The sequence below is a fragment of the Lepidochelys olivacea genome, assembly GCF_965140295.1.
Source record: "Lepidochelys olivacea isolate rLepOli2 genome assembly, chromosome: 7".
In the NCBI taxonomy this organism is placed as follows: Eukaryota; Metazoa; Chordata; order Testudines; family Cheloniidae; genus Lepidochelys; species Lepidochelys olivacea.
In genome coordinates this window covers 72,986,383-73,005,015 of record NC_140417.1, presented here as the reverse complement: position 1 = coordinate 73,005,015, position 18,633 = coordinate 72,986,383, and the positions used below count along the sequence as shown (strand labels likewise).

The window sequence follows — 18,633 nt, the reverse complement described above, 5'->3', positions numbered from 1 at the left end:
TGGTCCTCTCCAGGCTCATGGGTCTACCCTTTGAGCCAGTGGATTCTTGTTCCCTTTCCCACTTGTCATGGAAGATGGCATTCCTTGTAGCTATTACCTCGGCAAGACGTGTCTCCAAAATTAAAGCCCTCAATTTGGAGCCCTGGTACACTGTATTCTACAACAACATGGTCCAGGTCCAGCTGCGGCCCCATCCGGTCTTCCTGCCAAAGGTGGTGTCACACTTCCATGTGAACCAGGATAATTTCCTCCTGGTGTTCTGTCAGAAGCCTCACACAACCAATGAGGAGAGGCGGCTGCACACTCTGGATGTCAGGCGTGTCCTGGCGTTCTACCTGGAGCGCACAAAGCCCTTATGCAGGTCAACCCAGCTCTTTATCACAATAGCTGACAGGATGAAGGCCTTTCCGGTGTCCTCTCAGAGGATTTTGACTTGAATCACCACCTGCATCTATACTTGTCAGTTAGCACAGGCTGTGCTTCCACCAATACTGAAGGCTCACTTGACTAGGGCTCAGGCATCTTTGCCTGCCTTCCTGACATATGTCCCTATCCAGGACATCTGCAGGGCCACAATGTGGTCTTCGGTACACACGTTCACGATGCATTATGCCATCACCCAGCAAACCAGAGATGATCCTGGATTTGGCAGAACTGTGTTGCAATCGACACGTCCATGAATTCCTACCTGCCACCAGTGGTACTGCTGGGGAGTCACCTACAATGGAATGGACATGAGCAAGCTCTCGAAGAAGAAAAGAGAGTTACCTGTTTCCGTAGCTGGTGTTCTTCGAGCTGTGTTGCTTATGTCCATTCCAGGACCCGCCCTCCTTCCCCTCTGTCGGAGTTTCGACAAGAAGGAATTGAGGGAGTGGGGAGTCGGCGGTGCCCCTTATACCACGGCATACGTGGGCCACTCCAGAGGGTGCCAGAGCCAGGCGCCTATGGATACCACTGAGGGGAAAACTTCCAGCACCAGTGCATGTGGCAAGCACACACACCTACAATGGAATCAACATGAGCAACACATCTCAAAGAACAAGTTACAAAAGGTAAACGTCTTTTACTTACCCTACAGTAACTGTGGTTCTTCTTCGAGTGATTGCTCATGTGCATTCCAATATGTGTGTGCGCGCGCTGCGTGCATGATCGCTGGAAGCTTTTCCCTAGCGGTACCCGTTGGGTCGGCTGTGGAGACCCCTAGAGTGGCGCCTTCATGGCGGTGTATATATGTACCTGCTGACCCGTCGCCTGTTTAGTTCCTTCTTACTGCCTGTGATGGTCGTTGGAACAGCTTAGTCTTTTGCTTTGCAAGTGCCTTACCTAGTGGTTCCCGTGTTTCTAGCGTAAATGGTTGTTAGTTAGCTGTTAATAGTTAATAGTAGATTAGATTAGTTTAGCTTACTTTGGGGCAGTTCCCCCCGTTCTACTCTCCCCGGCGCTGGGGCATGCCTCGGTCGCAGGGCTTTAAAGCATGCGAGAGGTGTGCAAAACCTGTGTCAACAAGTGATCCACATGCCACCTGTCTCATTTGCCTCGGGGAGGGCCATCAGACAGATAAGTGCCCTATTTGCAGGAGCTTCAAACCCAGGACTAAGAGGGAGCGGGACTGTTGCCTGAAGCTCCTCTTGATGGAGTCTGTCCTTTGGCCACAGCCTGAGCTGACCAGCACCCTTGGTGCGCAGCGCACCAGCCTTGGTGCGGGATGTCCCAGCACTGAGGAAGGACTCCGCCAGGGAGCACCGGCACTGCTCACCGGCCTGCAAGGCCAGTGCCTCGCGGCAGCACCATTCACAGTCTCCAGTGCTGCATAAGAAAAAGAAACCAGACAGGGGACGTTCCCCTGTCAGGAAGCCGAGGTGGGATTTCAGTGGGGTGAGTCCTCCGGTGGGACACCCTCGGTCTGGTCCCCAAGAACCGGCACCGTTGAGTCCGGCAAGAACAGACTCTCCTACCCGTGACAATTTGGAGGAAGAGCTTGACCTCCCCTCCACTCCGGACACATTTGAGGCGGCTCAAGACCTCACTGATATGATGGCGCAGTACCCGGCCCTTCAGGCGCGGGACACGGACTCGCAAACTTAGGCACTGCCAGTAGCACCTGCAATGGCACTGACTGTGGCGTCGTGCCCGGCATCGCGGGCAATTATGACACCAGTCACGACACCGATGCTGATGGCGGCACTGATGGCAGCGCTGCCATTGATTCATCATCAGGGGAAGCCCATGATGTTGTGGTGCCGATCTCCATCTCCCCAGTACTGCTCCCCGGCACAGTCGGGCTCCACTCCCCCGTGGTTAGGTACTGAATACTCGTCAGAGTCAGACGCAAAACCGTCTGTGTCCCTACGCAGCCACTCCAACTCACGGCACCAATCCCGGCACCGAAGGTTGGCGGAACAACCTGCACCAGTTGCCACCTGGCCACCCCAGTAGCAGGGCCCAGTGCAATGGCCTTTTTGGACCCCCTGGGCCTACCACCAGGCTCCAGGTCAGGGATCTAGGCCAGTATCGGTGGTATCCGCCCCCGTGCCCCTCCATCAGCAATGTCAATGGCACGCCACACACCTAGGACCCCTGAGGATTCCTTACGAGACAGGGCTGTTGAGCGGCTGCAGTCAAGCATGGCCCCTCCTCCACTGACGTCAGTGGCACCTGAACCTCCGGTCACAGGGTGCTCCGAGGTACCTGACCTGGCCTCCAGAGAACCTGAGGAGCAGGAAGACCCTGTCCCGGGAACCTTTTTCTCCTCTTTGCTAGATGAGGCGGTGGTGGGCACCTCCACCACTCTACCACCAATGGATGCTAAAGGCCACCAGGACCTGCTTAGGAGGGTAGCAGTTAACCTCAACTTCCAGGCAGAGGAGGTTATGGAGGACTCAGATCCGATGGTGGACATCCTCACCCCCAAGGGTCCTTCCAGAGTAGCTTTGCCCCTCATAAGGACAATTCAGAACACCACGAAGGTGCTCTGGCAAATCTCGGCCTCTATACCACCAACAGCTAACGGGGTTGAGAGATGCTACTTTGTGTCACAAAAGGGCTATGAGCACCTGTTTACCCACCCCCAACCAGGGACTCTTGTGCTTGATGCAGCAAACCACAAGGAGCGGCAGGGTCAACCACGCCCCACACCTAAGTTACGTAACTCCAAGGAGCTGGATCTCTTTGGCCATAAAGTCTATTCGATTGAGGGACTCCAGCTTTGGGTAGCGAATCAGCAGGTGGTGCTTAGCCAATACGCTTTCAATTCCTGGAGCTCGTTGGCTAAATTCCAGGAGTTAATCCTGGCTGATTCTCGCAGGGAGTTCGGTGCGCTCCTTGAGGAGGGTAGAGTGATCTCTAGGACTGTCCTCCAGGCAGCCCTGGACGCAGCGGACTCTGCGGCTAGAACTATGGCCACCGCCATCGCTATGAGGCGCAGTGCGTGGCTTCAGGTTTCAGGGATCCCACCCGAGTTCCAAAATACAATTCAGGACCTCCCCTTTGACTGTGAGGGACTGTTTGCTCAAAATACAGACACACGCCTGCATAGCCTGAAGGACTCGCAGGCAACTCTGAAGTCTCTGGGGCTACACACCCCAGCGCCTCAGAGAAAGCCCTTTAGACCTCAGCCCCCCGACCCACTTCTACCCAGAGTCCCCTAGGCGGGATCCATCTAGGAGGAGGGGCAGAAATAACAGGAGGCGCCCACCACAATCCTCCTTGGGCCAAGGCCAGGGTTCAACCAAACAGCCCCCCGGCCCCAAGCCTGACTCTACCGCTTCTACCGTGCTTGGTCTCCGATCACGTCAGACCACTGGGCCCTCACCACAGTGGGGGTGGGATATTCTGTCCAATTCTGTTCCCTCCCACCCCCCTTCCCCGTCCCTCTTCAAGTATCCCTCTCATGAGCAACTGCTTTTACAATCACTCCTAGCTCTAGGGCCAATAGAGGAGATTCCTTAGGAATTCAGGGGCAAGGAGTTCTACTCCCGCTATTTCCTCATCCCCAAGGCCAAGGGCAGGCTTTGGCCTATCCTGGACCTACAAGACCTCAACACATACATAAAAAAGGTGAAGTTTCGCATGGTCTCTCTGGCCGCCATCATTCCCTCCCTGGATCTGGGAGACTGGTATGCTGCCCTCGACTTGAAGGACGCATATTTTCACATTGCTGCTATTCCAGCCCACAGGCGCTTTCTCAGATTCGTGGTCAGTGGCCAGCACTACCAGTTCAGGGTGCTCCCCTCTGGGTGTTCACCAAGTGTATGGCGGTAGTGGCGGCCTTCCTCCGCAGGAGCCAGGTGCAGGTGTTCCCATATTTGGACGATTGGCTCATCAAGGCCGAGTCCCAGGCTCAGGTGGTGGAGCATGTATCCCTGGCACGGGCTGCGTTTCACAGATTGGGACTTGTATTGAACGAGCCCAAATCCACATTGATCCCCACACAAACAATAGAGTTCATTGATGCTCTCTTGGACTCCACGCGCACAAGGGCATTCCTTCCGGAACTACTTTTCAAAGTGCTTACGGACATTATCCAGACCCTCCTCCGCTTCCCCACAACTACGGGCAGGAATTGTATGAGACTACTGAGGCATATGGCGGCCTGTATGTACGGCTCATAGCCTCTGGCTCCTCCAGAAGTGGTTAGCGCAGGTGCACAGACTGGGCAGGAACCCATTGGACTCAATCGTGAGCGTCCCACCTCAAATTCTCCACTCTCTCCAATGGTGGCTGCAACCATAGCTGGTTTGTGCAGGAGTACCCTTCGCAAAACTCCAACCCACGCTTTCCCTTGTCACAGATGCCTCGGCGCTCGGTTGGGGCACGCATCTGGGCAATATCAGAACCCAGGGCCTCTGGTCCCATGCAGAGCTATCGCTGAACATCAACGTGAGGGAGCTGAGGGCGGTTCGTCTGTCATGCCAAGCGTTTCTGGCCCGTCTGCAGGGCATGTGCGTATCAGTGCTCATGGACAATACTGCAGCGATGTTCTGTATAAACAAACAGGGTAGTGCTTGTTCCTCTCCCCTCTGTCGAGAAGCCCTCGCGCTGTGGGACTTTTGTATCGCCCACTCCATGCACCTGCAGGCGTTGCACCTTCTGGGGGTGCAGAAGGAACTGGCAGACTGCCTCAGTTGCTCATTCCATGGACATGAGCGGTCACTCAGACCGGACATCACTCACTCAATTTTCCAGAGGTGGGGCTCTCCCCACATGGACCTGTTCACAACGTGGAGCAACAGGAAGTGCAAGAGATTCTGCTCCTTCCTGAACCACAGCCCAGGCTCCACTGTGGACACCTTTCACCGTTCCCGCCGTTCCCCCTCATACACAGGGTGCTCCTCAAGACTCGTCAGGACAGGGCTTCCTTAATTCTCATAGCCCCAGCGTGGCTCCGCCAGCACTGGTTCACCATGTTACTGAACCTCTCCGTGGAAAGACCAGTAGTGCTCCCTCTCTATCCAACCCTAATCTCACAGGACCACGACTATCTACAGCACTCCAACCTGGAGTCACTCCATCTCATGGTGTGGAGGCTCAACCCTCTTGAGCTTCAGTGCTCGCACTTGGTTAGGGTGGTCCTGCTGTGGAGTAGGAAACCCTCCACTCAAGCCAGGTACCTGGCTAAGTGGAAGTGTTTCTCCATTTGGCCTTGACAAAGGGGAACTGAGCTGCAAACAGCCCCAATTCCCCTTATTTTGGACTATGTTTTAGATCTCAAGCACCAAGGGTTGGCAATATCTTCCTTAAGGGTACACCTCGCGGCCATTTCGGCCTTCCACCCAGGAATGGCAGGGGGTTCAGTGTTTGGTAATCCCATGGTGAGCAGGTTTCTTAAGGACCTTGACAGACTTAATCGGCCCATCCCCCACATGGACCTCAACCTTGTCCTGTCCTCACTCATGGGGTCCCCCTTTGAGCCCATAGCTAACTGTCCTCTCTCCTACCTTTCCTGGAAGGTGGTTTTCCTGGTGGCTATAACCTCCGCTAGGAGAATATCCAAACTCAGGGCACTGACCTCCGAACCTCCATATACGGTATTTTATAAAGACAAGGTGCAGCTACGCCCCCATCCTGTGTTCCTGCCTAAGGTTGTCTCCCAGTTTCATGTGAATCAGGACATATTTTTACCTGTGTTCTTCCCTAAACCCCATGTCACTCACAGGGAGAGCATGTTCCATTCCTTGGACGTTAGATGGGTCCTAGCATTTTACATTGAATGCACAAAGCCATTTCATAAGTCACCACAGCTCTTTATTGCTATTGCGGAAAGAATGAGGGGGCTCCCGATCTCATGACCGTGCATCTCGTCATGGATCACGTCCTGCATCAGGACTTGCTATGACCTAGCTAAAGTTCCAGCCCCGCCGATTACAGTGCACTCTACCAGAGCACAGGCGCTTATCCAGGACATTTGCAAGGCGGCAACCTGGTCTTCAGTCCACACTTTAACGTCCTACTATGCCATTACCCAGCAGGCAAGGGATGATGCTGGGTTTGGTAGGGCAGTCCTGCACTCGGCAGTTAGGTGAACTCCGACCCTCCCCCGGGGTAACTGTGTGGAAGTCACCTATTGGAATGCACATGGGCAATCACTCGAAGAAGAACAAAGGGTTACTTACCTCTCGTAAGTGGTGTTCTTCGAGATGTGTTGCTCATGTCCATTCCAAATCCCGGCCACGCCCCAACTGCTGGAATATTCCAGCAAGAAGGAACTGAGCAGGCGGCAGGTCAGCAGGGACATATATACACTGCCATGAAGGCACCACTCTAGGGGTCTCTACAGCCGACCTGACGGGTACCGCTAGGGGAAAATTTCCGGCGATTGTGCACATGACGCGTACACACACCTCTTGGAATTGACATGAGCAACACATCTCGAAGAACAACAGTTAACGAGAGGTAGGTAACCATTTTTTCTTCAATATGTGGTCAGTGTGGTTCCCATGATTCCATCCCTGCTTTTCAGAGTTCTCTGCTTCCATGGACTTGAATTGCAAGGGATTTGAGGAAGCATCACAGTCACTCCCCCTTTATTCCCTTGGATGAGAGCACAAGGAGAGGCACAGGCACATGTGCAACCCTGACGGATTCTGTTACTAAAATAAAATATCCAGTCTCACATGTGTGGGGTGCGTGCACACCTGCAGTGGGATCTTGAAGAGCCATAGTTACTTGTAAGGAAGGTTACTGTGCTTTCTCCTTTTATCAATCTAGTATTAGTCTCCTCTCTGTTACTGCTACAAAGTCAGGCCATTAGGTTGGTACAAGAGCTGTTTTCTTTGTTTTTTTCAACCTCATCAGTTCTCTGTCTAATTTATTATTTATTAGTATTTATTAGTATCTGAAGACACCCATTTCTTCCTTTGCCTGTGTGTATACTACTTAATTTCTGAACTATGCTATTTATCTCTAAATGTTTAATTCCATATACTTTTTTGAACTGCATTTAGTATGAAAGACATTATACAAACAAACACACACAAATATGTAAAAGAGACTGCATTTAGTATGAAAGACATTATACAAACAAACACACACAAATATGTAAAAGAGTCAGTCTTTTTCTTCCACGTAATGAACAAGAACTAGAAAGCATGAGAAGAGGGATTCTTTTGTAGAAAACCTGCTGAGGCCAGTAAAATATAAAGAAGTGTTCTGTCCTCCAGCAGGCCTTCAGATAAAATACCTTAGACTTGGATAATACCATTCCAGTTGTAAGATTTTTCTCTTCAGCTTTATTCATGATATTTAATAAAATAGGCTGGCACGCTGTACATTGGCATACTTTACATTGGTCATGAACAACTGTAATCACTGCATAAACATGCTGATTCAACAGTGAATTGAGGCATGCATTTTAGCATAATTATCGTAGTAGCTCAGCAAAAAGGCTTATCCAGTGAGACAAGTGGCTATAATCCTATACAAATTAGAAGAATTTAGTTCAATCTAATTTAAACAAAAATCAAATGTATTTTCTTCTCTGAGTATTTTAGTTATTGATTTTTATACACATCCACTCTCCCAATCGAGGCAGCAATGGTTAGTTAGAAGGAGGAGTAGCTGGAAAGAATCTAGAATACACTTTTGAAATGGGACCATTGTTAAGGCAAGCAAAGTTTTAAGACTGACAGTCATCTTGACAATGTGCCTTCAATCATTTGCTGATTTTTTTTTTCTTGTTTAGGTTCAGCGCACTATTGCCAAACAGATTCAGATGGTGCGGCAAGTTGGGAAAGGGCGATATGGTGAGGTGTGGATGGGTAAATGGCGAGGTGAAAAAGTGGCAGTCAAAGTATTCTTTACCACTGAGGAAGCCAGTTGGTTCCGAGAAACTGAGATTTACCAGACTGTTTTAATGCGTCATGAAAACATACTGGGTTAGTAAGCAGTTTGTAATTTGAATGGGTAGTGGAGGACTTGTATTTCAAAGAATTGTAGTTGTTTCATGAAGAGGGTGGAGAAGTTCCTTTATGAAATCACTGGAGGAATGTAGCATAGCATATAATAATAAAATGCTGTAATTATATGCAGACTAGGGATCTTACTTATTTTAATGTTACAAATAAAAGATCCTGACTTTTCTTCTTTTTGCTTGAGGACCAGCATTGTGACATCACATGAGGTTGAAACCTAAACTGTAACACTCCTGGTCCCCAAACAAGAAGTGATGGGTGTGTAAGGGGCTGTTGAGTCTTACTTTAAAATCAGCTTTTTCATTTCCTGAAAAGTCTTCCAGCTAATGAATTATGTTATTTTTATGTAACACTAAATGCTAACTTTCTTTATGCATTTGACAGGTTTTATAGCAGCTGATATTAAAGGCACAGGTTCCTGGACACAACTTTACTTGATTACAGATTACCATGAAAATGGATCCTTGTATGACTTCCTGAAATGTGCCACACTTGACAACAGGGCTTTGCTCAAACTGGCTTATTCTGCTGCATGTGGTCTGTGCCATCTACACACAGAAATTTATGGGACACAAGGCAAGCCTGCTATTGCACACAGGGACCTGAAGAGTAAAAATATCTTGATAAAGAAAAATGGAAGCTGCTGTATTGCTGACCTGGGCCTTGCAGTCAAATTTAACAGGTAGATGATCAAAGCCTATTAACAGTTGGTATCTTTTGCATGTATTTTGAAAGGCATCAAAGATCAAGTTGAAATGAGTGTTAATTCACTGATTGGTTGTTTCACAGTTGAACAGTAAAACTGTATGGTGGGTATTTATTGTTTTGAGAGTCAAATGCTCTTCTTTACTTTGGATATGGGGTGAATATTGAGGTGGAAGAACAGATGGTCTCAAAGGTTGTTAGGATGGAGAACTAAGAGTTCAAACCCCTACAAAATTTCACATCACTTGTTCCCCTCTTCACAAGAAGGAGAGAAAAGGAAACAAATCCACTGTCCAGAATCCAAAACGTCATCTTTCCCTTGAGCATCTCTATAATGCTTTCATGTATTTTCAGTAGAAGATCTGTGACTCATTGCAAATTTGAGCAACATAAAATTAATTTAATAGTAAAATAAATTATCTACGAAATTACTGTTTTGACTGTAATTATTTTAAAAATATGAAAAATTCTACAAAAACAATTGCTAATGAGTGAAGCAGCCACAAAATTTCACTTTCCCACACTAGTGCCAAAGAAACTGCAAACCCTTGTCCAAGAATTTGGGTTCAGATATGGTAATTTCTAGTATGGTTTTTAGTGGGTGTCTGGATAGTATGGTGGTAGAACATTATAAATGCAGGTAATTTTGTAGAAATAGGTTGTTTTTTGTTGGTTTTTTGCAAAGCTCATTGTAACATGTTCAGCATGCTCAAAATGCTCCTATTAGAAATAAGGGTATTTTAGGTCTAATATAGGGGTAAAAACTGTACATGTAAAGCTTATAGTGGAATGCATGGGCTACTAGTGTCTTGAAGTGGATATCAAATCCTAGAACACAAGACAACTTCAGCATGAGTAATGATGTGTAGAATTGTGGATATTAGGAATGCATTTTGAGTCTTGAACATTTGGAATAGTCTGCTTCTGTCTGCTTAGTCGTGTGAAGTTTTTTTTTGCAAAGCAGTCACATAAACCTTCATCTTGGGTATTTTATAATCATTTTTACTTAATCTGTCTAAAAGAAGCATAATATAGTATAAGCTGTAATATTGGAAGGAGGATTTGAGAAAGAGATCATTGATTTAATTATAGTTCATAACTTTACTTCATACTATAATAATAGCATCTTTCTGCATGACATCAGTTCATTTGCACTGCTCCACAGTTCATTTAACCTGTATTATTTACATCTAGTGATACGAATGAAGTTGATGTCCCTTTGAATACTAGAGTGGGAACAAAACGTTACATGGCCCCAGAAGTCCTAGATGAAAGCCTAAATAAAAATCATTTCCAGCCATATATCATGGCTGATATCTACAGTTTTGGCTTGATCATTTGGGAAATGGCTCGGTGTTGTGTCACAGGAGGTAAGCTTTTAAATATTGTGTTTCAAAATTTATTTACAAAAGTAAGTTTTCAAAAGAATTTACCCAATACCTCTAATCCAAGGACTAAATCTTCTGAAGAGGATGAAAAATACTTGAGACCTACTGCTTGCCCTGTGTCTCAAGGGCAGGCACCCTTCATTTTAAAAGAACAAAACAGATGTGTGATTCACTTAATTGTAACACTGTCAATCAACTGTTGTCTTAATACATTTTTTATAACGTAACTTACTATATCTCTCTTGCTTTTTTTTATACCTTCATTCTATTCCTGGTTTCACTCTATTCTTCCTCCTCTTTCCTTTGATAGATGAATGTGTATCTTTTTTCCTGCATTGTTTTCAATATCTATTTCCCCCTTTTTTTTGGTCTTATTCCTGTGCCTCCTTACCTATCTCTTTCCCTACATTGTGTTCCCTATCTGCATCCCATATTTTCTGTCTTCTACGTCTTCCCAAATTTTCAGTCTCTCTTTTCAGAAATTTGTAAATTCTTCTTCAAGTGATGACCTTGTGGGTGCTCCACTTTAGGTGTTTGATTACAAGTGCAGAGGCGTTCAGAGATTTGTGGTAGCAGTTGGGTCGCACATGTGCAGTCCCCATCTCACTCTGCCTTAAGCGGTTAACTGGCGCTTTGTGCCAAACCCCACCCCCTCCCTTTTCTACCACCTTTGGCTTGAGTCAGAGCATTCAGCAGTGCCTCATAGCTTAGTATTTTACCCCTTTTCCATTAGTTCTACTTTGACTAGCTAATTTGCCTTCCCACTTTTTCCCCCGCTTTCTTTTTTTTTTCCAAAAAAAAAAAAAAAAATTATTTCTTTCCCTCAGTAGAAGCTAGTATTTCGTTTCACTGTTAAGAGTAGTGTTAGTTCCCCCCTCATGGAGAAGGGGGAAATACACCCCTCAGGGGCATGCCCGGTTCACTGGGCTTTAAATGCTGCCTCACCTGCAGGCTTTCAGTATCTATTTCAGATGGACACTCTCAGTATGGTTGCTTTTAGGTGAAGCACACGTATCTTAAAAGTGCCCATATTGTCACAAACTGACAGTCCGGATCAGGAAAGCCACAGACTTGCATCTTAGACTGCTGCTAATGAAGAAGTCTCTCCACCCGGCGTCAGAGACCAACAGACTCCACAGCCAAGATGGTGGGACTCTCCGGTACCATGAGAGCAAAAAGACTCGAAAACATCTAGCTCCAAGCCAGTCACCAAGGGGAAACAGAAACCTCATGCCTCGGCACCGGTGGAGCCATCCCAACACTCAGCACCAGGCACATCAAAGCAACTGCAGCCTATGCTGCCACCTCCTGTCAGTATAGCGCAACTGATGAGTGCACCCTTACAGACAAAAGCTCCACATCAGCCAGTATCCACCATTACCTCACCAATGGCACCGGGGCTGTTGGCACCAGAACAATTCTTCCTTCTCAGAGACCTTATGGTATCCTCAACACCCGACTCTCCCATTCTTGGTGCCAAGTTCTAATGTGTTTAGACTTCAGACATTTCCAGTATCTCTAGAGGAGAATTGCAGATTCCCTTGACATCTCCCTTGAGGAAGTGCAGGAGACACGACATAAGCTCATTGTCATCCTGCAAACATCAGAATCATCCAAAATCGCTTTACCCATGAATGATGCAATCATGGAACCTGTCAAGCACAACTGGCAGACCGCTGCAACAGTCGCTCCAACCTGCAAGAGGTCTGACAGGAAATATTATGTCCCTGCAACGGGAAGAGAGTTTCTTCTTTGAGTGATTGCTCATGTGCATTCCAATAGGTGTGCACATGCGCCGTGTGCACGATCATCAGAAGGTTTTTCCCCTAGTGGTATCCATTGGGTCGGCTGCAGTGGCGCCTTTATGGCTGTGTATATAGGTCCCTGCCAATCCGCCACCTGCTCAGTTCCTTCTTACCACCAGTGACAGTCGTTGGAGCAGCTCAGTCTCTTGCATTCGCAAGTGCCTACCTAGTGGTTCCCATTTCTTAGTTGTATAGTTGTTAGGTCGTTTTATATTAGTTGTAGATTAGCTGGACTTACTTCGGGGGGCTTCGCCCTTGTCCTAGTTTCCCCAGGCACCAGGGAATGCCTCGGTCGCAGAGGTTTAAGGTGTGCGAGAGGTGCACGAAACCTGTGCCCACAGGCAATCTGCACGCTGCCTGTCTCAAGTGTTTAGAAGAAGGACATCAGACAGATAAGTGCCCAATTTGCAGGAACTTCAGACCCAGAACTAAGAGAGAGCGGGACTATCATTTGAAGCTTCTCCTGATGGAGTTGGCCAGCAGCCGGAAGTGGCACCGGCATCCTTGGTGCTCAGAGCCCGAGCCTCAGTGTGGGATGTTCCGGTACCGAAGAAAGATTCCTCCAAGGAGCCCCAGCGCCGCTCCCCAACCTATAAGGCCAGTGCCACCAGGTGGCACCATTTGCAGTCCCCGGTGCCGCATAAGAAAAAGAAGGCGGACAGGGGGTCATTCTCCCTTCAAGAAGCCACGAGGGGACTCCAGTGGAGTTCATTCTCAGGCGGGACACCCACCAGCTGGGCCTCAAGACCCAGCGCTGTTGACTCCGGCCTCAACAGGAGGCCCGTTGAGTCCGGTGCTGATGAACTCCCCAGCTCAGGAGGATTTGGAGGAAGAGCTCCATCTTCCCTCCACGCCAGACACCTTTGAGGCAGCATGAGACCTCATTGCCATGACAGCGCAGTCCCCAGCCTTACAGGTGCGGGACCTGGCACCGCAAGCCCAGGCACCATCAGTGGTGGCACTGGCTGCAAATTCTAGCCCAGCACTGCATGTGGCTCCGGCACCATTTGCGGCACCATTGACGGCACTGCCTCTGGTTCAACATCGTGGCAAGCCTGTGATATTACGGCGCCACTCACCATCTCTCTGGTACCGCTCTCTGGCACCATCCGGCTCTGCGCACCCTCTTCCCCCATCCCCCAGTGGTTGGGCACAGACTACTCGTCTGAGTCAAATGCTAAGTCTTCTAAAAGGAGTACTTGTGGCACCTTAGAGATTAACAAATTTATTTGAGCATAAGCTTTCATGAGCTACAGCTCACTTCATCGGATGCATGCAAGCTTATGCTCAAATAAAGTTGTTAGTCTCTAATGTGCCACAAGTACTCCTTTTCTTTTTGCGGATACAGACTAACACAGCTGCTACTCTGAAAGCTAAGTCTTCTGTCTCTCAACGCAGCCACTACGAGTCCCGGCACCGCAAACCAGTGGAATCATTGGCACCGGCAGTCGCCTGGCCACCCCAGTGGCAGGACCCAGTTCAATGGCCCTTTTGGACCCCTTGGGCCTACCACCAGGGTCAGGGCTCCAGGCCGGCATCAGTGGCATCTGCACCCTGTGCCGGCCCCTCAGCGTCGTCACTGACTCACTACACCACCAGGGCTCCTGAGGACGCCGTACAAGACAGGGACTCTGTCTCTGTCTGCTCTAGCGCAGTGCCCGATCCAGCACCATTAGTGAGACTAGAGCCACCTCAAGTCACAGTAGGCTCCAAGGTGCCTGAGCCGACCTCCAGAGAGCTGGAAGGGCAGGAAGACCCTGTCCCACAGGCCTCCTCTTCCTCGCCAGACAAGGCAGTGGCGGGCACCACCACCCTGACAGCGATGGACACCAAGGGTCACCAGGACTTCCCTTAAGGAAGGGATAAGGCCCTAAATCTTAATATCCAGGCAGAGGAGGTCATGGAGGAGTCTGACCCGATGGTGGATATCCTTACCCCTGAAGGTCCTTTTAGGGTGGCCTTGCCCCTCATAAGAACGATCCAAAACACCACTAAGGTGCTTTGGCAGATTCTAGCCTCTATACTACTGCTAAAGGGGTGTAAAGACGATATTTTGTGCTGCAGAAAGGGTATGAACGCCTTTTCACCCACCCCCAACCGGGGACTCTGGTGGTTGATGCGGCAAACCACAAAGAGCGGCAAGGACAGCTGGGTCCTACGCCTAAGTCATGGGATGCTAAGAAGCTGGACCTTTTCGGCCAAATTGTCTTCTCAACTGGGGGCCTCCAGCTTTGAGTGACTAACCAGCAAGCAGTACTCAGCCGCTATGCTTTCAACTCTTGGAGCTCATTGGCAAAGTTCCAGCAGTTACTCCCAGCTGACTCACGCAAGGAGTTTAGCACGCTCCTTGAGGAGAGCAGGGTGGCCTCTAAAACGTCCCTCCAGGCCATGCTGGAGGCGGAGGACTTGGTGGCTTGGACAATGGCCACTGCCATCAGAATGAGGCACGGTGCATGGCTCCAGGTCCCGGGGATATCACCTGCGGTCCAGAATACTATACAGGACCTTCCCTTTGACACTGCGGGCCTGTTCGCCCAAAATACGGACTTTCACCTGCATAGCCTTAAGGACTCGTGGGCGACTTTGAAGTCTTTGGTGATCCACACCCCAGCACCTCAAAGATGGCCTTTTAAGCCTCAGCCCCCATCCCACGTCTACACTGGGCCTCTAGGCGAGACTCGTCAAGGAGATGGGGCAGAAGTAATAGGAGGCGCCCATCACGGTCCTCCTCAGGCCAAGGCCAGAGTTCAGCGAAACAGCCCCCTGGCCCGAAGCCAAACTTTTGAAGATGTCCCCGAGGATGGAGCATTGGTTTCAGGCTCATATCTTCTCCCCCCTCTCCCCCTTGGTGAATTGACTCTCCCGCTTCTACCCTGATTGGTCCCAGATCATGTCAGATCATTGGGTGCTCAGCACAATAGAAGCGGGATATTCTATCCAATTCTGTTCCCTCCACCGTCCCCGTCCCTCTTCAGGGACCCTTCTCATGAGCAACTCCTCTTGCAGGAGGTGCAATTGCTCCTTGCTCTAGGGGAGGTTCCTCAGGAGTTATGGGGCAAGGGGTTCTACTCCTGCTATTTCCTCATCTCCAAGGCCAAAGGTGAGCTCCAGCCTATCCTGGACCTGTGAGATCTCAACACATTCTTAAGGAAGGTGAAGTTTCGCATGATCTCTCTGGCCACCATCATTCCTTCCCTGGATCCGGGGGACTGGTACGCCGCCCTCGACTTGAAAGATGCGTACTTCCATATATCTATTATCCCGGCCCAGAGACAATTCCTGAGATTCGTGGTCAGTGGCCAGCGCTGTCAGTTCAGGGTGCTCCCGTTCGGGCTCTCGGTGGCCCCCTGGGAATTCACCAAGTTATGACGGTCGTGGCAGCCTTCCTCCGCAAATGTCAGGTGCAAGTATTCCCGTACCTAGACGACTGGCTTATCAAGGCCAAGTCCCAAGCACGGGCCGCAGAGCATTGTCCCTGGCCCGGGCCACATTCCACAGGCTGGGCCTCATATTGAATGTGCCCAAATCCACACTGGCCTTGACGCAGAGAATAGAATTCATAGGGGCTCTCTTGGACTCCATGCAGGTCAGGGCATTCCTGCCAGAGCTGCTCTTCCAAGCACTCACAGACATTGTCAAGAATCTTTGCCAGTTTCCCACAACCATGGCCAGAAATTGCATGAAACTACTGGGGCATATGGCAGCCTGCACATACATGGTCCAGCACACCAGGTTACGCCTTTGGCCCCTCCAGGCGTGATTGGCGCGGGTACACAGGCCAGGCAGGGACCCACTGGGCATGATAGTTACACTTTCCCCTCGAATCCTCGAGTCTCTCTACTGGTGGCTGCAACCACAAGTTGTTTGTGCAGGAGTACCCTTTGCCAAACGCCATTCTACATTATTCCTAGTCACAGACACCTCGGTTGGGGAGAGCACCTGGGCAATATCAGGACCCAAGGCCTATGGTCCCACACAGAACTGTTGCTACATATCAATGTAAGGGAGCTGAGGTCGGTTTGTCTGGCATGCCAAGTGTTCCAGGCACGCCTGCAGGGCACATGTGTTGGTGCTGAGGGACAACACTGCAGCAATGTTCTATATAAACAAACAGGGTGGTGCTCGCTCCTCTCCCCTGTGCCAGGAAGCCCTCGAGCTGTGGGATTTTGCATTGTCCATTCGATACACCTAGAGGCATCGCACCTTCCGGGGGTGCAAAACGAGCTAGCTGACTGCCTCAGCCGCCCGTTTCACGGCCACGAATGGTCTCTCAGGCTGGAGATTGCGCACTGGTTTTTCCAGAAGTGGGGCTCTCCCCACATAGACCTGTTCTCAGTGCAGAGCAACAGGAAGCGCCAGCGGTTCTGCTCCTTCCTGAACCACAACCCAGGCCCCATCGTGGACACCTGTCATGGATGGGTCGCCTGCTGTATGTGTTTCCGCCCTTCCCTCTCATACACAGAGTCCTCCTCAAGACTTGCCGGGACAGGGCTTCCTTGATCCTCATAGCGCCAGCGTGGCCCTGAGAGGTTCACCATGCTCTTGAACCTCTCAGTGGACAGACCAGTGGCGCTTCCTGTCTATTCAACCGTAATCACACAGGACCACGGCCATCTGCAACACCCCAGTCTGGAGTCCCTCCACCTTATTGTGTGGAAACTCCATGGCTGAACCCTCTTGAGCTTCAGTGTTCAGACCCAGTGAGGGAGGTCCTGCTGGGAAGTAGGAAACCCTCCACTGGTACCATGTACATGGCAAAGTGGAAGTGTTTTTCCATTTGGTCTCAGCAAAGGGAACCAAACTGCAGCTAGCTCCAATTCCCCTTATTTTGCACTATCTGTTATACCTTTAGCAGCACGGGTTAGCAATATCCTCTCTCAGGGTACACCTTGCTGCCATCTCGGCCTTTCACCCAGGGGCAGCAGGTGGGTCAGTGTTCTTTATTGCAATCGCAGAAAGGATGAGGGGGCTCCTGATCTCGTCCCAGCACATTTCATCATGGATCACATCCTGTATCAGGACTTGCTATGACCTGGCTAAAATTCCAGCCCCTCCGCTTACGGTGCACTCCACCAGAGCGCAGGCGTCGTCCGCAGCGTTCCTGGCGCAGGTCCTTATCCAGGACATTTGGAAGGCAGTAACGTGGTCTTCCATCCACACCTTCATGTCACACTACGCCATTACCCAGCAGATGAGGGATGATGTAGCCTTTGGCAGGGCAGTCCTGCACTTAACAACCAGGTGAACTCCGACCCCTCTCCCCCGGAGAACTGCTTGGAAGTCACCTATTGGAATGCATATGAGCAATCACTCAAAGAAGAAAAAATGGTTACCTTCCTGTCTTAACTGTTCTTCGAGATGTGTTGCTCATATCCATTCCAAATCCTGCCCACCTCCCCTCTGTTGGAGTATTCCGGCAAGAAGGAACTGACCAGGCGGCGGGTCGACAGGGACCTCTATACACTGCCATAAAGGTGCCACTGTAGGGGTCTCCACAGCTGACCTGATGGGTACCACTAGGGGAAAAACTTTCTGACGATTGTGAACGCGGCACGCACACCACCTGTTGGAATTGACATGAGCAACACATCTCAAAGAACAACAGTTACGAGAGGTAGGTAACCGCTTTTTCTTTTTTCACATCCCACACCAAACTCCCTGGTAGTGGATACTGTTAATGAAAGGGGCAAACAATCATAAGTCATTAGCAAAATACGACCACACAAATTATGGCACACTATCAGATTTTATTGAATTTCTCCCTGGTGGGGGAAGCAATTTCCGAGGGCCAGCTGATCACCAGGATGGCACTGCAAGCTGCCCTAGGCTCTGCAGATAGAGCAGTACGATCCACAGCCACCACGATGGTAATGAGAAGGGCATCCTAGTTGCATCTCTCTGGCTTCCCCAAAGAAGTGTAAGCAACAGTGGAGGACCTGCCATTCAAGGGTGACTCCGAAGTCACTGGGTATCTATACTCCTAGGACAAAGAGAAGACAAGAAAGGTGGTATAACCCACAGAACTTCCGGTCCACTCAATTTGCACAGACACACAGGCAATACGAGCCACAAGCCCGGAAACAATGGCCCCCAAGGAGACTATAACCGTCAGATCAGTCTACCACATCTCATCGACATTGGTTGAGGGCCTGAGACCCCCACAGCTTTCAACACTGGAAACTCCTACCATGTCCCAGCCATTTGGAAATGGTTTAACTCCCTATTCTTCTTCCAGTGATAGTTCATGTCCATTCCAAGCAGGTGTGTGCATGCCATGTGCACGCCAGCCAGAAGATTTTTCCCCTAGCAGTGTCTGTAGGGTTGGCC

General features: G+C 49.7%; 1 protein-coding gene across 2 annotated transcripts in view; it reads left to right on the top strand.

The window, feature by feature from the left end:
• BMPR1A (bone morphogenetic protein receptor type 1A) overlaps positions 1-18,633 on the top strand; it is a 172,426-nt gene that overhangs the window by 133,162 nt on the left and 20,631 nt on the right. For both annotated transcript variants that reach the window (XM_084635589.1, XM_084635590.1), the window contains 3 exons: positions 8,180-8,372; positions 8,793-9,090; positions 10,308-10,483. In XM_084635589.1, coding sequence (XP_084491715.1) covers positions 8,180-8,372; positions 8,793-9,090; positions 10,308-10,483 — 667 coding nt within the window. The remainder of the gene's footprint in view (positions 1-8,179; positions 8,373-8,792; positions 9,091-10,307; positions 10,484-18,633) is intronic.